This window comes from Tetrahymena thermophila (genome assembly GCF_000189635.1).
Source record: "Tetrahymena thermophila SB210 genomic scaffold scf_8253992, whole genome shotgun sequence".
In the NCBI taxonomy this organism is placed as follows: domain Eukaryota; phylum Ciliophora; class Oligohymenophorea; order Hymenostomatida; family Tetrahymenidae; genus Tetrahymena; species Tetrahymena thermophila.
In genome coordinates this window covers 84,709-105,721 of record NW_002476004.1, presented here as the reverse complement: position 1 = coordinate 105,721, position 21,013 = coordinate 84,709, and the positions used below count along the sequence as shown (strand labels likewise).

Sequence of the window (21,013 nt, the reverse complement as noted above, 5' to 3'; positions counted from 1 at the left end):
ATGATTCTTTAAATGTGCCTTAAACTTTCACATTTATAAGTCTCACTAATGTTAATATACTGGTGGCTTAAGATTCTGAGCTTATTGATTCAAGTGAAATACAATTTCTCTAAGTTTTATAAGTTAAAAATTTAAAAATAAATGGATTAAGGAGTATCTAAAGTAAATCAAATAACAGAAATAATAACTAGATTTTAGACATATAATGCCTATATAATTAAATGGTGATAAAAAGTGTTTATTTTTAAAATCTCATATACTAATAATCATTAATTAGTATTATATTAAAGTAAACAAGTAAATTTTTAAAAACTAGCAAAATCTTACTTATCCAAGACTTTAAAATAATAAATTGTATAGCTAATATCGCTTAAATTTAATTTAGCAATGCTCCTATTCAAATAACTTCTCAATTATAAGAAACTATATCAATCAGTAATTTTATTGTTTAAGACTCATAGCTGCAATATTCTATCAAAGCAAATGTAATATCTTTATATTTTTTTTATTAAAAATTATTTATTTTATAATTGAAATATTGAGATTTTAAAATATCAAATTGTATTAAATTATTTTTGTGAAGAGGGAATTTAATGTAATTTATTTTTAAAAAATCCCAAATCTATTCAAAATAAAAAAGGCTTTTATTTAGGTTTATTTATAATAATGATTATTATTACCCCTCATTAGCTTTTTTGTGAAAAATATGTTCTAAAAAGTATTATAATATTAAATATAAAAATTAGGAAGTTCCATCTAAAATAGCTTCCTGTGCATATTTGGAGGCTTTAATTGGAAATATAGAAATTAATAATTCAACTTTCTTTAACAATTATTCTATTTAGAAAAATAATTGTTTGGTAATAAATGCTTAAAAATTAACAATTAACAATTCAAATTTCAAAAATTAAGAGTACTCTGGGATTAACTTTTCAAATACTACAGTCTTGGGAGGTTTTCTAAAATCCTCTATTTAATATCTTTATATTAAAGATACTAATTTTGAAGGTGGAAAAGCAAAATAAGGAGGAGCTTTATACTTAATTTTCAGTAATTTAGGATTCTTAAATATTTAGGATTCGACTTTTGTAAACAATTTGAGCTTTAATAAATTTGATAATGAAAATAATGGAGGTGCTATTTTCATAGATTCTCAGCTTTGCAATTTTTCTGCATAAATCTAAACTGTTTCTTTTATCTAAAATGCTGCATTTTAATAAGGAGGAGCCATATTTGTTTAAAATTCTCAATATAAAAAGGTATTTGAAATAACTGATTCTTAATTTATTGATAACTTCAGTTAGAAAGGTGCAATAATGTATTTCGATTTCAACCAAAAGCAAAGAAATATTTTTTTATTGAATAACTGCATGGTTAGTTATAATCGGATAAATATTTCTTAAAATATTTTAATAAAATCAATTAGATCAAATCTTAAATAATCCAAATTTTAATATTTATTTTTCCTAAGAGGCTTTTATGAAATTAAATTTACAAGTAATTAATTTTATATGGATGAAACTTAAGTGAATTACATCTAATAAAATTTTTTCAGCTTGAATAATTATTTTTAAATTGAATAGGTTTAGATCTTTACTGATTACAATAACTAATATTATGATATAACATTTAATGATTCTTTAATTTAGCTAATTAATGTTTTATAAATTAATATCTACTACAGTTAATTTACAAGGATTTCTAGCAAATAAGCCACAAATTTCATTTAAATGAATTCTAATTTTATATAAATTTATGGAATTTAGTTTATCAAAAATCAATGTGTAACTTGCAGTATGGGATTAATGTAGCTAAATGCTGATTACATCTTAATTTTACATAGTTAGTTCGAGTAAAATTACAATTAAGATAAAGGAGTGCTTTATGTTTAATAGGTTAATAATAAAAATCTAAATAATTAATTTAGAAATTTGTAAGTAATCTCTGATTAAAATTACCATATTCTACTTATAGATACAATGTTTATAAATAATTTTTCATAGCTATCTGGTGGAGCTATATATGTTGATACTTCTAGTGTTACTTTTTAAAACTGTACTTTTACAAATAACAAAGCGTTTCAAGGAAATGGGGGAGCAATTTATTATAAAGGTATTGAAAATGTAACTAATTTAAAGATCAAAACTAGTATTTTTACATTTAATTAAGCATAAATTGGAGGGGCTATATATTCAGAAAGTGGTTAAGCAGTTTAAAATTTTTACAGTCAAAATATTTTTTAGAATAATGTTGCATAATAATTCTCTTATAATGTATATAAATACCCTCATCACTTAACTCTCATATATAATGGAACATAACTAAAAAAAAACCAAATATGGCATGTTAGTGGCAGAATAAATGTAATTTTTACTTATTTTTTCACTTTTTTTAACAAAAATCTAATTCTATTTTTTACCTTCACTCATTAAAAAATATTTAAAAAAATACATAAGATTTTTGTAAATATTGAAGCTTTTTTCAAAATATTAATTCTAAAAAATCATTATTTACTTTTTAGTAATTTATTTATAAAAAAAAGGAGGAATTAAGCATATAATTTATGACTAAAGAGAACGAATATTTTAAAGAGTTCGCAGAAAAATTTATTTTAAATATAATGTTAAATGATACAAGAAATGCATATTTAAGTGTTAGCTAACTTACATAAAAAGAAGGTAACTTCAAACTAAACGTGGTTACTCTAAATGGTATCTTTGGAGCAACTATTAAGCTTACATTTTCATCAGAAATAATAAAGTTTCCTGAATATGATCAAATTACAGGAGAAATTATTTCATATAACTCTGTTTTCAATAGCTTAGAATTAGTTGTTTAATTTGTTTACAGCTGTGAATTAGGTTAATAACATTATAAATAGTAAAATTTTGATTTTTGTTAGAGATGCGATAACCCATTTTACAATACCTATCCTGGATAAACCTGTATAAAATGCCCTGACTATGGTGGAATTTGTGATGGTGGGATGATATATCTTAAATAAGGTTACTGGAGAATAAACTTAAATTCAACAGATATTTATCCATGCAATTCTTAAGTTAATTCTTGTGTTGGTGATATAGATATATTTGAAAAAAAAGGAATAACTGTAAGAAGCTCTGAAATTAGATACTGCAAATAAGGTATTAAGTTTTATTATTAAAATTAAATTCGATTATTTAAAAGAATTAATTTTTCAATTAAAAAGGTTTTATCGGACCCTTATGCTCTGATTGTGATGTTTACGGAATATATTGGAATGATTAATATGTCTAGGATGGAAACTAAAATTGTAAAAAGTAATTCAAATTTTATTAGATAAATTTAAATTAATTAATTGATTTTTTAAATAAATCAAAAGATGCTCTTCAACTGCCAGCACTATTTGGGTGTTTATTTTAATTTTTATGCTAAACATACTATTGGTTTTGTATGTTGTCAACAATTATTTAAAATAAATTAGTTTAAAGATTTAAATTAAGTTTCTATTTCTCATGAAGATATTTATGCCATTAAAAATCTAATCATTCTAGTTCTACATTAAGCTACTTGTGTCTTATTTGTAGATATTGATGATTGTGTGTGATATTATAAAAAGTTATTTGTTTTAGTTTTAAAGTTTCCTAAGTCCTATATCAGATCCAAATAAGTATGCTCTGATTTAACTAGATTGCTCATTTTTACCTATATTTAAATAACAAAGTTTAAGCTTTATATTTATTAAAGTAATTCTTGGCTAGCTAATAATTATTGCATATATTCTTTGTTTTGCTTTAGCTTTCATAATAAAGAAAATATACTTAAAACAATAAATGATATCCATTGAAGTAATATCTGGCATAAACTTTATTTTCTTGCTAAACTAGCCTTCAGTAATCTAATAGATTTTAGATAGTGTAAATTTATTAAAATTATATTTATTTTATTTCTTTATCTTTCTTATTTATTTATAATCATCGATTCTATATTTAAAAGACAATAATTAAATCAAATCATAAATTAATTAATTTGAATTAATTATTTATCTATTTTATTTTAATAAATAGTCTATTTGTTTAGCTTAATATGGAGATAGCTATGTGAAGGGATTTCCTTCAGTAAAATGTGATTAGTCTTATTTACGCTAAAGTTATTTTATCTTGTATCCTTTGTTTGCTGTTTGGTCTATCATTTTACCTTTATTCCTTCTTTACAAAATATATAATATTAGGTATAGGCTAAATCGTTTTAAAAACTTGAAGAAATTTGGAATATTTTACTTTGAATACAAAGAGAAATTCTATTACTGGGAATTCGTTAAAATTTACTTGAAACTCAGTTTAGTTATTGTGAATAATTTATTTTTAGACTCTTAAAATCCATTAAAGGCTTCAATAATTTGCTTGATCCTTTTATTATACTCCATTTCTACGAACATTTGTAATTTATTTTTTTATTTATTTAATTTAAATTAATTTAAATATTAGTAAAACCCAATGATAACGAGACTTAAAATCAGTTAGAGCAATTAATTTATATATGCTGTTCTGTTAGTGTTGGATTATGTTGTTATATATCGGAAGAATAAACAGCTTTTTAGAATTCAAGCAAAATACCAGCTTTATAATTTCTACTAGTTATAAATTTACTTTCTTTGTTTTTATTAATAAAAAGTATTTCTTTCAAAGTGATAAAAGAAAAAGTTAACAATTCTTATTAGATTATTGAAAAAAAATTAAATAATTATCCTATGCTAAGTTAATTATTTTACAAACTAGGATTTGTTGACAAAAAAAAAATCTTAAATTTTTGGATAAAATTAGGAAAAACCATTTAGTCTGTTAATTTTTAATATAAGTTTATTTCAGGTAAAAGCTTGATATATTTTTAATTAAATTAGAAATATAATTCATTCAAATAGTCGTAAAAACTAATTAAACAAGAAAATTAGTTATGATTTAATAAAAATTTATTATAATTAGATACGTTTATTTATAAATAAAATATTTGTTTGGTAGAAAAATTTTAATTACAAATTTTTTTATAAGTATAAGCTTATGTTTTAGTTAAACGACTTTATAGATGATAAATTTATAAAAAAAGGATTATAAGGCTATGAACTCAATAAAGACCTTACCCACTCTAATTTTTGTGTTTTAATGTTTCTGATTTATCTAATACTTGATCATAATTTTGGAAACCTTTTTTTATTTATTTCATTCTTAACTTTGATTATAATTTTGTTAATGAATTTTTTAATTGTTTTTATATTTTTTCCTTTTAATTTATTTATTAGAAAAATTAAATTTTATAATGAATATTTAATTTTTGAACAAATTTTTTTACAAACAGTTTTTACCAATTTATCATTTTTTTCCTTTTAATTTATTTTTTTTCATAAATCTAACTATGAATTTTTAATTGAAGAAAATTAATTATGCTTCAATTGTTTTTATAGCCATACATTCTTCATATCAACATTTATTTTAGTACTATTTTTAATTATATTGTTATATATAGTGAATGGGGTCAAATAAATTTTGATTCTCTTTTATTGTAGAAAAAAATATGTAGTAATAAATTATTTTTTTGAGATCGAATATGTATTATAAATTTTTAAATTAGAATTAAAGTAAAAAATAATTCAAATTGGCTCTAAGGAGCTTGAATTATTATTTTATAGTATATTTCTTAATAATTAATTGAAATATTTTAAGGAAAATTATCCAACTCTTTTCATGTCTTTTTTGAAGTTAACCTTTTTTTTAATTAGTTTTTAATATATCATTAATGTATAAATCTAATATAAACTTGAAAATGTTTCTTGCAGCTTCTTCTTTGATTTAATTTTTTGGTTACAACTTTATAAATGCTAATTTTTAATCTATTTATATTGGTAAGTTTTATTGATAATTAAAATATTAATTAAGCGCTAAATTTAAAAAAGAAATGGAGAGCATTATATTTTTTACAAATAATTGAAGTATTTTACATAATTTGCATTTTGCATCAGTAGGAAGTAGAGGAATTATAAAGCTATTTTCGTCTATTTTTTATTCTGAAATTTTATTTTCACTTAATTTAATTTCATTATTAATACAATCAATCACTTAAATTTTTATAAGGGTTCTTATGGAAGTTCATCAATTAATTCTTAAGATATTAGTTTATATTATTATTAGTATAGCAAACTAGCTTTTAGATAACTGATTTCTTTATATAATCTAGCGAAATTCCTTTCTTTTAGTTCCAATATTAAACTGAGTATCAAAGAGAGAAGGGAACTACTACTAATACAAAAAATCCTCAGGATCAAAGCTACAAAACATTTCTTTTATCTAAGGCAAAATTTTATTCAAAAAGTAATATTTTATCTTTTAATATCCTTGCAGTTAACAAAGCATATTTCTAAATGGCTAATAAATTGATTGATATTACTTAAAATATTTTTATACTTCATCTTTAAGTGTTATTTATTATTGATATTTAATTTGTATGATTTATAATCTAAAAGTTAAGATAAAGGAATGAATATTTTTAGGATATTATTAGTAATTTATTATTAATTTTTTTCAAATCAGATTTTTGTAATCTATCTACATAACAAAGATATTAATAGCAAAAAGTATTAATCCAACTAATATATTGTAAAAGAATTAGTTAACAAAAGTATTTAATCACAAGTTTCTATCAATTAAATTATTAATAAAAGAATCAAATTCATCTTTTTGATTATAAATCAAGTTTTATTTAAATTATGATGATTTATTAATTACTTTAATAAAAATAGATTAAATAATTTTAGATTAAAATATTTTTAAATTTTCAATAAAAAATTTTTCATTTAAAAATAATCAGAAAATATTTGATGATAAATTACAAAAAAAATAACTCTTACATTAATAAAAAAATAAATTTATGAATATGTAAAAATTAAATAAAAATGATGAAAGAATTTTTCAATCATCATTCTTTTTTACAAGTGATACATTTCCTTTCTTTTGATTAAAACAAATGATTATCAAATACTCAGAATTAGATGTAAGTTTACATTTGCATTAAATAATAAATAGATTTTTATATGCATGAAAAATGAATATACTATTATTTTGGTAAATAAGAGGAATAGCAAAAATAAATTAAATGGTTAATTTTACTTAATTATTTTAAATAATTCTTTTAGATGAATAATTAATTCATTAATTTAAAAGATATCAAAATAAAAGATCCAATTTTTATAAAAACAATAAATTGAAAAATAAAAAAATATTACTTTGATTAAGAAATAGATCGGTGAGTTAGAAAATCAAGAATCTAATTAAATCTGCAAATAATAATAATTAAGAGATTGAAAAATGAGATATTATAAAATAATCTTCTCAATTTTATCATTACTATTCAGAATAGGTTACTAGAAATGCCCAGAAGCTCATTGTAGTTTTTATAACTATACATCTAAATCCTATGAATGTAAATTTCCAGATTATGACGAATGCGTATCTTCTAATAACTGTATTTCATACAGTCTAGGAAATTTTGTTGGGAGAGATTCATAGTATAAAACATGTTTAAAAAGCAAATAAACTGCCGTAAGTAATTAAGCATAGTGTTGGATAAATATATTTAGACCTGAAATCTAAATATGTTTGAATTCTATTGAGGATTAATGTGTTGAATATTCTAGTGAAAGTGATCCTACTAGCTAATATGCAGGATTAATAAAAATAGGCTTAAATATATTTGAAAAACGCAGATTTAAATGTGCAGAGATAAATTAAAGTGTTGAAAAATGTATTTATTATTATTAATTTTAGTTCTTTTTTTATATATTTAACATAGCTAATTTAAATAATTATAACTCCAAAATATAGTAGTATATTTTTTTAATGAAAACTATATAGATTTTTTAAAAGGATAAACGAAAATTAAAAAAATTATAATTTATTAATAAAGCGCGATTAAATAAAATACTACGAAAATTTTTATTACTTGAATTTATTTAAATCAAATATAAACTACTAATCAAAATAATTAAGAAAGTCATTATTTGATAAAGTAAAATATCTTTTTAAAAAAGTGGATATTTATATTCTCAAGCAATTCTATTGTATTGACTCTAATTGGATTGTTAAAAACATTCTTCTTTCGAATGTTTATGTTGGTCAAGATCCAGATAATTATAATTGCTTAAAAGTAAACTAAACTTCAAATGGTACTCCTTATTGCAAATCAGGGTAAGTAATACATTTAAACAGATGGAGTTTGATTTCTTAATATAATATTATTAATTATTCTGATTAGATATTGCGTACTAAATAATACATGCACTCAGTTATCTTTAAGTTATCCTGCAAAACTAGAAAGTGGTCAATGCAATTAGTTAGGAGAGAAAATTTCAATAGAATGCTTTTAAGATGATCCTTTAACAAATAAATCTATTTGTTTTGATTAACTCAATTAGACATGCTCTTGGATTAAAGATTTCTCATTTTACAATATTGTATTTTTGTACTTAAAAATTGTGAGATAAGCATTATTATTTTAATAATTTCTAGGGTATATTACCGAATGGCACTTGCGTTTAATAATAAAAAGCGTATGATGGTAAAAATATTTTTTTTAAACTATTCAGCGAAATTAAATTAACTATTTTTTAAAAATAAGAGAAACCTTTGTGTTCAGATCAGAGCTGCTTACTTAAAAATGGCACAGGTTTTTCTTGTATCCCTTTTGATAATGTTTACATAGGAATAAATTAATAAGGATATTGCCTTGAAAGGGCTTAGCCACATGCAGTTAGGTAACTTTAAAATATTTTATAAACATATTATTTTAACATTTTTAAAATACCAAAACAATAATTTTCAAAAGATTTTATAATAAACCTATTATTTTAACATTTTTAAAATACCAAAACAATAAATTTCAAAAGATTTTAGATAAAATGAAGAAATTTTTTTATTAAAAAATAATAATTTTAGATGCAAATAAGGAAAATTTTGTATAGAATAAATAAATTTTTCATGTATGGAGTTGTCTTCTGTTGAATCTGATTTAAGAATTGCAAGACAAAAAGATACTTCAAACTGTTTACCATATAATGATTTTTATGGTCAAAATATAGATCTTTGTGCAGATGGATATTGTTTTTTTACTTAAGATTCGACTTAACCTTTTACAGATTATTGTATCTTATATGGTAGCACTTTCAAAAATTTTTAGAAGCCTTTTATCGGTGTAGAAAGTATAACAGAGAGATGTTTATAGGTGGATGAATCAGCTAATTGTAAATAACTTAAAATTTAAAAATTTAATTTTTAGTATTTTTAAAAATAAAAAAAGCTATTAGTCTTTGTTATGGCCCTTAATATTGCCTTTTAAATATTAAGTAAAATAAATTTAGTTTAGTTTTCTAGGTTATTTATTTAATTATTTTAAAAAGTAATTAGTAATAATGTAGATAGCTATTTTATCCTTTTAATGAAGACATTGATCCTAATTAATTATCTTAAGCATCCAAAAATGCTGATGGATTTTGCTAGCAAATTAATTAACGTATATTTATTTATTTATATTGTAATTTTATTAATTTAAAGTTATTTTTATTTTTTTTTAAAGCAAATTCAATTAGTTGTGCTGAACCTTTGTTATGTCTCATTAACGAATAATGTGTATCTTTAAATGACCCAAAAAACAATTTTATAGGAAGAGATTAAAATACTTAAATGTGTATAGGGGATAATACATATTATGCTTAATATTGCAAAAAAAACTATTGCCTATTTTAAAATCAATGCATACATTTTGATTCTAATTTTATTGGAAGCGAATATTTTACTTCTAAATGTTTATTAAATGGAGAAGTAACTATGAAAAAAATTTAGCAGTGCACAGATGGGTAAATTAAATATATAAACAAACAAAAATAATTTTTTAATATAATTAAAAGCTATTGTATATCTTAAACTTATGGAAAATACTAATGCATTTAACTTGATATTGACTAATCTAAAAATGCTGCAGGTAAAATAAATTATTTTAAATCTATTTTCTTAATAAATTGCTTTAAAACATAAAATTAAAAAAAAGGTGTTGACTAAAATGGGAATTGTTTAGGAATTAACTAACTTGGTGCAGTAAATTTTTTAGATATTTTTACTTTTAAAATTTTTGATGAATTTATATATAATTTAAATTTACTTTTTTGAGTATATGCTGTTGATTTTATTAATTAAGACCATTTTTTTACTGAATAAAAATAAAATTTTTTCAATGTTGATAATTTCTTGGAAATTAATTTTTAATTTTTTTTCGCTTTTAAAAGTAATTTTAACATATTTTGTAAAATAAAAAAATCTTTGCAATTAGAACATTTTTTCAACAAAAATTTTTTGAAAGTGATTTTTAATTAAAAGGAAAATATATTATTAATTTTTCTTCAATTTCTCTCAAATTCTTAAAAAAATAATTTAAGCTATTATTTTTTAATTAGGTCAAATGCTTTAAAAACATGGCTTGTATTAACACCACTTCACAAGGGCAAGTATGTGTTAATGTAGATCCTTTAGGATAATATAAATGCACTAATACAGATGGATTTTGCTCAGATGACCTAACTAATTGCAGCAGTTGCAGCTTTTCCTAATGTTTAGATGTTACTAATATAAAAACTCAAACAGGAATTTGTACTTAAATAGGAAGCTATTGCTAAAATTCATAAGGTAATTTATTTATTATTTTTTATTTTAAATATTAATTTATTTCTATTTTACTTTAATTTGTTGATTTATGATGATATTAATTTTAGGATTTTGTGCTTAGCTATAATCTGGATAATGTAAGGTTTGCCCATAAAATTATTGCTTCGATAACGTCAAACATATTTGCATAGCATTCAAAGATGTAAAAATGGAAAAATATTAGTGTCTGTAGCAAGTTAGACCTGACTTACCTTGCATTTTATAAGAAATAAAATAATAAAATGGAGATTAAAATTTTTAATGTGCTAGTTTATAAAATGAATGTGTATTGCAAAGCACAGCAAATCAATTATTTTAATGCTAAAGGTGTTCATAAAACTTTATAAATGTAGGGGATAATAGATGTTTAACATTTAAGGAAAGAGAGAGCATTTACCAGCAATAAATAAATACAATTTTTTAACTAAATCTTATTTACATTGTTGAAGACTTATGTTAAGGGTAGATTTGCCTTTCTATTAAGACAGATAAATGTCCAATTGGGTAATAAATATTACTAAGAATTTGAAAATAAATTATTAATTTATAATAATTTATGTTAAAGATGCTATTCATGTAAGGATTTGAATATCTGTACTAAGTGCATTGAGGGTTATTTTTTGTTTCAAAGTTAAGACAAGAGTGTTTAATGTATTAAATGCAATTATTTGTATAATAATATAACTGCTTACCCATACACCTATCGGATTCCTAAAGGAACAACTCAGATAAGTTAAAAGTGTCTTGATTGTAATCTTGAAAAGGGGCTTTGGTAAATAAAAACACTTTTTTAATACTTTAATCAAATAATTTAAAATAAAATATTACTTTAAAAGGAATAATAATTAAATACTATTAAAGAATTGTGAGCTAGTTGTGTTAAATTTTAAAAAAAATGAAACTTAAAGCTTATTATTAATTGAAAACTTACCTCCAATTACTGCAGGTTACTTAATCTAAAATAGAAATGAAACTGATCCATTTTTATATCCATAGTATTATATAGCTCCTACTTAGTTATGTATTATTGTTTTCTTTAAAATTTATGTTATACTTTAAAATTTTACATATATTTACATTATTAGGTACTCAAAATAATTGCTAATCCTGTGTTATGCAATTCAAAAATGGCTTGTATAAGTAGATATGTTAAAAATGTGCCTTAGGCTATTATTTGGATTTGTAGCACTAATGCCAGATGTGTAATTCTACCTGCTTATAATGTGAATTAGGTACACTAGATATTTATGGAAACAAAATTTACTATTATGAATTACCTATTGAATTAAGATAGACTTTAGCTTCTTCTTATCTATATCCTTTATGTTAGATTTGCAAAAATAATTCTATCATATCTTATGATTTAATATCTTGTGATTAGTGCGGAACAGGTTGTGCATCCTGTTAATACAGTAATTAATTTTCTTTTTTAAATTAATTAATATTTTTTTTAACATTTATTTTTAATTAAAAGCAAATGGTTAAAACTACTATAACATAGGATAGAAAAGTAATGTTTAGCTGAATTAAGATCAATACTAATCATTAAAAATTTTCAAGTAATGCTTGACTTGTAAAAGCCAAGAGCTTACTATTTAAACAAACGGTAGCTAATAATAAAAATTTTTAAGCATCAATATTAAATTTTTAAAACTTAAAAATTAGGAAGTGACTGCGGTGAATCAATATTAAATTGCCAATTACATACTTTAATTAATCAATATACAAACTAAATTGATTTAATTTACAATTTTGCTTATTACTAAAACGGTTTAACGAGTAATTATACTCTTATTTGCGCCTACTGCCAAGACAATTATATTCTTTCACCAGATAAATAAAGTTGTTCTCAAAATGAAAATATTCTAGATAACAACTGCTTGAAGTTTTATCCTGATAGTAATTCTTGCTAACTTTGTAAAGCCTTTGCTCTAGATTTAAAAAATAAAGTCTGTCATTCAAAAATCAAGTGCATTTAAGCTGTATTATTTTATTCTATTCTATTCTAGAAAAGATCTTTTCAAATTATATTAATAAATATATATAGTACCTAGGGTACTGCCTTTTTCAAGGCTACATACATATAAAATACATATGTAGAGTAGCCTTTGATAGCATTGTTTATAGTGTATTTACCCACAATATTAGTACTACCCCCACTCTTGATTTTTTTGTTTACCATTTCTTATATTTTGGTTTTGATAATTAATAAATTATTTAAATTTTTCTCAGTTTTTTTTTAAAAAAAATAATTTTTACTTAAATAGATTTCAGGATGTAATAAATGCTATTACGAAAATTTTTAGAATAATAGTAACGTAATTTAACTATTTACTTGTGTAGAATGTTAATAAGCTAATTATATGACAACTCTTCTTGGATGTGTGAAATGTTTAGATGGGTGCGATTAATGCTATGAAATAGGATATGATGATTAATAGAGGAAGTTTAACATAACAGCAAGTATTATCTTTGGTTCTACAACATATGACGTTAATACTCGATTAAATTATAAAACTATCCTAAAAGCATAATCTTTTTGCAGCTCTTGTTAGCAAGGATATTACTTTGATCCTATTCTCAAAATATGTACTCTTTTGCCATGTGGATAGCTATGTGCTAATTGTGTGTTTTAAATCAATAGGTTTTATTGTCTATAATGCAATCAAACAGCAATACTTTAATCAATCTCATAAATATCTTTATTTTTGGGATAGTTTTATTTTGGATAGAATTAAATACCTGAGGATATTTAGATTAGTATACTTTCAAAAGATTAAGGTTCTTGCTAAATGTGTCCTTATCTGTAATTAATTAATTTGTTTAATGTCATTTACTTATTTACAATTTAAAAAATAGATGTGAAACATGTGACTAGTCTGGCAATCTTTTTGATAATCTCTATTCTATCTACTAAACAAAATGCTATTCATGCAAAACTATTACACAGCTAAACACAGCTAGTAAAAGCATTTTAACCAATTTTTAAGACTATGAAATAAGGTATGATAAAGAAAGATTTAGGTGTACGTTATGTAAAATAGGAGATTAATCTTGCTATTTTAAGAAGATTACAACTATATATGCTGTTTGCTTAGATAATAATAACATAATTGGAAGAGGAACTTTTGATGATCCATTAAATATTAATATGATAACATAAATCAACTATTTTGAAAATATTATTATTGGTGAAAATAATTTAGATCTAGCAATAGTAGGCTTAAATGAAATAGCTTTAAAAGAATTAGAATTATAGATCATATTTCCTTCAAAATATTCAGAATGTTAAACTCTAAAACCTTTAGTTTTAAAGTCTAATTTACTATAAAAAATAAAATCTTTAGAAATATTTCATTTAAATATATCGTATTAATAAGTAAATAACCAATAATTTTAGTTCCTATAAACAAGCCCAACTATAATTCAAGGATTTACTAATGTAACCATTTCTAATATAAATATCGACTCTTATTCTAGTTATTTTGATTAGTTTAAAATAGGTTTTTAAATATCTTCATAATCTTTAAATTAAGTATATTTGAATAATGTTAAATTTAGCAGAGGGTTATTTGGCCCTTAAAACGTACTTCATTTACTAATTAATGATTTAAAAAACAGTTTAATCTTAAGAAACGTTACATTTAATAATCTATTTTACTATAATACTCAAGCCATTTAGCTTTAATATTCATAAACCTAAATAAAACCTAGCCTTATAATCAAATTAGAATCTATCAGCATCGTCAATGTAAATTTTATTTCTTATCAATTAAAAAGTTTTGTAAATTATCTTAAGAAGGTGGGTAAAAATTTATGGAAAATATTTGTCCTTTATAACAATCAATTCAATGTTTAAAGCTCAGTAGGACACTTGATTTAATAAATTTTTGTTTTACCCCGCCTCATTAACTGAAAATAAAAAAATTTATTAAATTAAAATTAAACAATATTGCTTAAATAATAATTCTTTAACTATCAATAGGTATTTTTTAACGCATCTAACTTTATATAGGTCACTCAAAACAATACAGTATTAAATGTGAATAATTTCTAAGTACTATCTTGTAAGTTAGATTATTCAAGCATCTTATTTAACTAATTATTTGTTCATCAAAAATTCACATAATAGCTTAGCGTCATAAATTTAAAACTTAAAAATAACTAAATATTAAATTATTCAATAATTTTTTCAGGAAACTAATACATAAATGTTGTTTTTTCAAATATAATAATAACAAGCAATATTTTGCTTTTAAAAACCTAAAATTAACAATAAAGTCCTTTTTTGTTTTAATTAAATTGCCTTGTAGCAAAGTTTATCAACATTTATAATAACACAATAAATTAATATGTATTCTTTAAATCCATCAAACCGGCGAACTCTTTATCAAACTAAATTCATTTAGTTGATATTCAGTTTTATTAGAATAACATAACAAGTAACGACTTTATCTTTTTCATGGATGGTGGTCAATAAATTGATCAATTTTTAATTTTTTCTACTAAAATTTATGATAATTAAATAGTTTATAGTTCTTTAAATGTGCCTAAAACTTTTTCATTTATAAGTCTGTCTTATGTCAAAATACTAAATGCTAAAGATTCTGAGCTTATTGATACTAATGAAATACAATTTCTCAAAGTTTTATAAGTAAATAATTTAAAAATAAATGGATTAAGGAGTATCTAAAGTAAATCAAACAATAGAAATAATAACTATATTTTAGACATTTAGTGCTTATATAATTAAATGGTGATAAAAAGTGTATATTTTTAAAATGTCATTTACTAAAAATCATTAATTAGTATTATATTAAAGTAATCAAGTAATCTATAAAAAGCTAACAAAATCTTACTTATTAAAGACTTTAAAATAATAAATTGTATAGCTAATATCACTTAAACTTAATTTAGCAATGCTCCTATTCAAGTCATTTCTCAAATTTAAGAAACTATAACTTTATTTAATTTTATCGTTTAAGACTCATAGATGCAATATTCTGTCAAAACAAATGTAAATTAAAAAAACTATTTATTTAATATTATTTAAAAAGTTGAAATATAGCCATGTTAAAATATCTAATTGTAATAAATTATTTTAGTGGAGGGGGAATTTAATATATTTATGTTTTAGATATTTTAAATAGAAAATATTTTTAACCCCCCAGTTTATTTTTTATAATTGTTACCATTAGATGAGTTAACCCTCTTCAAATCTTTTTATGAAAAATATGTTTTAAAAATATTTTAATTTTATATTAAATATGAAAATAGGAAGTTACATCTAATATAGCTTAGTGTGCATATTTGGAGGCTTTAATTGGAAATATTGAAATTAATAACTTTAATTTCTTTAACAGCCATTCTATATATTAAAATAATTGTTTAGTCATATATACTTAAAAATTAACAATTAATAATTCAGTTTTTAAAAATGAAGAAGACTCTGGAATTGACTTTTTAAATACTACAGTTTTGGGTGGTTTTTTGAGATCATCTATTTAATCTCTTTATATCGAAGACTCTAATTTCTAAGGTGGGAAAGCTAAATAAGGAGGAGCATTATACTTAATTTTTAATAATTTAGGAATTTTAAAGATTTAGGATTCTTCTTTTGTAAACAATTTGAGCTTTAATAAATTTGATAACGAAAATAATGGAGGTGCTATTTTCATAGATTCTAGGCTTTGTAATTTCTCTGCTTAAATTTAAACTGTTTCTTTTATCTAAAATATTGCATTTTAATAAGGAGGAGCCATATTTGTTTAAAATTCTAAATATAAAAAGGTATTTGAAATAACCGATTCTTAGTTTATTGATAACTTTAGCTAAAAAGGCTCAATAATATATTTCGATTTCAATCATAAGCAAAGAAATATTTTTTTATTGAATAGCTGCGTGATTAGTTATAATCGGATAAATATTTCTTAAAATATATTGATAAAATCAATTAGGCCAAATCTTAAATAATCAAAATTTTAATATTTATTTTTCCTTAAGGGCTTTTTTGAAATGAAGTTTTCAAATAATTAAATTATGATGGATGAGACTTAGGTGAATTAAATCTAATAAAATTATTTTAGCTTGAATAGTTTTTTCTAAATTGAATATGTTTAGATCTTTACTGATTAAAATAACTAATATTATGATATAACATTTAACGACTCTTTAATTTAGCTAATTAATGTTTTATAAGTTAATTTTTTTAACAGTCAATTTAAAAGGATTTCTAGTAAATAAGCAAAGAATTTCATATAAATGAACTCTAATTTTATATAAATCTATGGAATTTAGTTTATTAAAAATCAATGTGAGACTTGTACTATAGGATTAATGTAACTAAATGCTGATTATATAATAATTTTACAAAGCTAGTTCGAGTAAAATTATAGTTAAGACAAAGGAGTGCTTTATGTTTAATAAGTTAAAAATAATAATCTCAGTAATTAATTTAGAAATTTATAAGTAATCTCTAATTAAAATTACCATATTTTACTTATAGATATAATGTTTAAAAATAATTTTTCATTGCTATCTGGAGGAGCTATTTATGTTAACACTTCTAGTGTAACCTTTTAAAACTGTACTTTTATGAATAATAAAGCGCTTCAAGGAAATGGGGGAGCAATTTATTATAAAGGTATCGAAAATTTAACTAATTTAAAAGTCAAAACTAGTAATTTTACATTTAATTAAGCATAAATTGGAGGGGCTATATATTCAGAAAGTGGTTAAGCAGTTTAAAATTTTTACAGTCAAAATATTTTTATGAATAATCTTGCTTAATAATTCTCTCATAATTTATATTAATATCCTCATCACTTAATTCTTATATATAATGGATCAAAACTAAATAAAAACCTCATAAGGCATGTTAGTGGCAGAATAAATGTAATTTTTACTATTTTTTCCTCTTTTAACAAAAAACTTTTTAATTTATTAGCTTTGCTCATTAAAAAAATATTTATTCATTCTAAATTACATAAGATGTTTTTGTTAAAACTTTTTTCAAAATATTAATTCTAAAAAATCATTATTTAATTTTTTTAATAATTAATTTATTTATAAAGAATGAACTAAGCATTTAATTTATGACTGAAGATAATTAGTATTTTAAAAAGTTCTCAGAAAAAGTTACTTTAAATATAAGATTGAATGATACAAAAAACGCATTCTTAAATGTTAACTAACTTACTTAAAAAGATGGTAACTTCAAATTAAACATGCTTACTCTGAATGGAATCTTTGGAGTAACTGTTAAGCTTACATTTTCATCAGAAAAAATAAAATTTCCTGTATATAATCTAACTACAGGAGAAATTGTTTCCTATAACTCTGTTTTCAATAGCTTAGAATTAGTTGTTTAATTTGCTTACAGCTGTGAATTAGGTGAATAGCATTATAAAGTATAAAATTATGATTTTTGCTAGAGATGCAACAAGCCATTTTACAATACCTATCCTGGATAAAAGTGTATAAAATGCCCTGAATATGGTGGAGTTTGTGATGGCGGGAATATATATCTTAAATAAGGTTACTGGAAAAAAAACATAAATTCAACAGATATTTATCAATGCAATCCTTATGTTAATTCTTGTATTGGAGACATTGATATATTTGAAAAAAAAGGAATAACTGTAAGAAGCTCTGATACTAGATACTGCAAATAAGGTATTGAGTCTAAATATTAAAATTAAATTCGATAATTTAAAATAATTAATATTTGAATTAAAAAGGTTTTATTGGGCCCTTATGCTCTGACTGTGATGTTTACGGAATATATTGGAATGATTAATATGTCAAGGATGGAAACTAAAACTGTAAAAAGTAATTCAAATTTTATTCTATAAATTTAAATTAATTAATTTATAAATAAATCAAAAGTTGTTCTTAAGCTTCTAGCACTACTTGGGTGTTTATTTTAATTTTTATGATAAACTTATTTTTAATTTTGAATGTTGTTAACAATTACTTAAAATAAATTAATTTAAAGATTAAAATTAAGTTTCTATTTCTCATAAAGATATTTATGCCATTAAAAGTCTAATACTTTTAGCTCTACATTAAGCTACTTGTATCTTACTTGTAGGTATTAATGATTGTGTGTGATATTATAAAAAGTTACTTGTTTGAATTCTAAAATGTTTTAAATCCTATTTCAGATCCAAATAAATATGCACTGATTTTGCTAGATTGCTCATTTGTACATATATATAGGCAGCAAAGTTTAAGCTTTATACTAATTAAAGTCATTCTGAGATAGCTTATGATTATTACCTATATTCTTTGTTTTGCTTTTGCTTATGTAATACAGAAAATATACTTAAAACAGTAAGTGATATTCATGGATATAATATCAGGAATTAACTTTATTTTCTGGCTAAACTAGCCTTCAGTAATCTAATAGATTTTAGATAGTGTAAATTTATTAAAATTAAATTCCATATTTTAAAAGACAGCTAACTATAATTAAATATATATTAATAAATTTGAATTAATTATTTATTTTTTTTAATTTATTTTAATAAATAGTCTATTTGTTTAGATTAATTTGGAGAAAAATATGTGAAGGGATATCCTTCAGTAAAATGTGATTAGTCTTATTTGCAATAAAGTTATTTTATCTTGTATCCCTTATTTGCTGTTTGGTCTATCATTTTACCTGTATTCCTTCTTTACAAAATATATAATATAAGGTTTTGGTTAAATCGTTTAAAAAATTTGAAAAAATTTGGAATATTTTACTTTGAATATAAAGAGAAATTCTATTTATGGGAATTCATTAAAATTTACTTGAAACTCAGTTTAGTTATTGTGAATAATTTATTTTTAGACTCTTAGAATCCATTAAAAGCTTCAATAATTTGTTTGATCCTTTTACTTTACACCATTTCTATACACACTTGTAACTTATTTTTTTATTTATTTAATTTAAATAAATTTAAATATTAGTAAAACCTAATAAAAACGAGACTTAAAATCAGTTAGAGTAATTAATTTATATATGCTGCTCTGTTAGTGTAGGGTTATGTTGTTATATATCTGATGATTAAACAACCTTTTCGAATTTAAGCAAAAGACGAGCATTGGTATTTCTTCTTGTTATTAATTTTCTTTCTTTGCTTTAATTGATAAAAAGCATTTCTTTAAAAATAATAAAAGAAAAAGTAAATAATTCTTATTAGATTATTGAAAAAAAACTAAATAATTATCCCAAGCTTAGTTAATTATTTTACAAGCTAGGATTTGTTGACAAAAAAAAAACTTTAAGTTTTTGGATAAAATTAGGAAAAGCTATTTAGTCTGTTAGTTTTTAATATAGATTTATTTCAGGAAAGAAAAAGATATATTTTTTATTAAATTAGAAATATAATTTATTCAAAAAGTAGTAAAAATTAATTATACAAGAAAATTAGTTATGATTAAATAAAATATTTGTTTAGTAGAAAATTTTAGTTTCATTTTGTTATAAATATGCATATATATTTTTGCTAAAGAACTTCATTAGCTGATGAATTTATATATAAATTACCATAAGGTTGTGAGGTCTGTATTGATTATATCAAACAATAAAATTAATAAAAAAACTCTTAATCAAAAGATTAAAATAAAATTATCATTTTAAAAATGTATAAAATTCGCAACGATTGAATTGAAATAATAAATATAAATTAATATTTGAAAAAATGATTTTTAAAAAAATATTCAATAAATTTAATTATATTCAGTATACTTTTTTGATTATGAATATTTGAGTGAAAATGTTGATATCCTCGGTCGGTTTTACAGAAAACCTAGGGCCGAGTTTAGAGGCACTAAGGTATAATATTTTAAAAAAATAAATTTCATCAAAACAAATATATGCTAATAATAAATTTTTATAATTTATTTATTTATGTTGCAGAAATTGTACACTAATAATTATTAATTTAATATTATTCTATTTATTAAATTGAAATATTTATTTAATTCCTTATAATAATTAATCAATTTATAATTAAATATCTTAAAAATAATTAGTGAGCTAATTAAAATAACAAATTTTAATTTTCTATTTTATAAAGTTGTAGATTTTTCTAAAATAATGAGATTGCATTGCAGATAATATTAATTTTGAAAAATTCTTTGTTGTATAAAATATACAGAAATTATTTTAATATACTTAGACAATATAAATTTAAGAAAGCCGATTCAATCAAGAAGAAAGATCTTAGTTAAAATAATTAAAACTTGATATTTGGTAAATATTACTGTAAGTTAAATGATTTAGCGAGTTAAAAAAAAGATACTCA

General features: G+C 21.6%; 4 protein-coding genes across 4 annotated transcripts; all 4 read left to right on the top strand. All coding sequences in view use genetic code 6, as the record gives it.

Annotated features, from left to right (window-relative positions):
• Window positions 1-2,627: 2,627 nt before the first annotated feature.
• On the top strand, window positions 2,628-2,990 carry TTHERM_001008731 (hypothetical protein; the record flags this gene model as incomplete). Its single annotated transcript, XM_012800735.1, has 1 exon — window positions 2,628-2,990. One exon carries the CDS (start codon window positions 2,628-2,630, stop codon window positions 2,988-2,990), a length of 363 nt encoding a protein of 120 aa, XP_012656189.1.
• An 822-nt stretch (window positions 2,991-3,812) lies between these two features.
• On the top strand, window positions 3,813-4,670 carry TTHERM_001008728 (transmembrane protein, putative; the record flags this gene model as incomplete). Its single annotated transcript, XM_012800734.1, has 3 exons — window positions 3,813-4,419; window positions 4,467-4,615; window positions 4,668-4,670. The coding sequence occupies 3 exons, from the start codon at window positions 3,813-3,815 to the stop codon at window positions 4,668-4,670; spliced, it is 759 nt and encodes a 252-aa protein (XP_012656188.1).
• Window positions 4,671-5,848: 1,178 nt separating this feature from the next.
• On the top strand, window positions 5,849-6,478 carry TTHERM_001008725 (hypothetical protein; the record flags this gene model as incomplete). The annotated part of the gene is made up of 2 exons (XM_012800733.1): window positions 5,849-6,144; window positions 6,208-6,478. The coding sequence occupies 2 exons, from the start codon at window positions 5,849-5,851 to the stop codon at window positions 6,476-6,478; spliced, it is 567 nt and encodes a 188-aa protein (XP_012656187.1).
• An 856-nt stretch (window positions 6,479-7,334) lies between these two features.
• TTHERM_001008722 (transmembrane protein, putative) lies at window positions 7,335-20,143 on the top strand (the record flags this gene model as incomplete). Its single annotated transcript, XM_012800732.1, has 27 exons — window positions 7,335-7,770; window positions 8,057-8,213; window positions 8,281-8,479; window positions 8,535-8,583; window positions 8,644-8,779; window positions 8,961-9,265; window positions 9,322-9,367; window positions 9,422-9,534; window positions 9,598-9,877; window positions 9,929-10,002; window positions 10,069-10,115; window positions 10,472-10,700; window positions 10,787-11,222; window positions 11,284-11,490; window positions 11,555-11,739; window positions 11,804-12,130; window positions 12,193-12,324; window positions 12,384-12,700; window positions 12,986-13,524; window positions 13,578-14,469; window positions 14,704-15,735; window positions 15,996-17,612; window positions 17,792-18,392; window positions 18,458-18,548; window positions 18,606-19,140; window positions 19,254-19,626; window positions 19,674-20,143. The coding sequence occupies 27 exons, from the start codon at window positions 7,335-7,337 to the stop codon at window positions 20,141-20,143; spliced, it is 9,825 nt and encodes a 3,274-aa protein (XP_012656186.1).
• Between the last annotated feature and the right edge of the window lie 870 nt (window positions 20,144-21,013).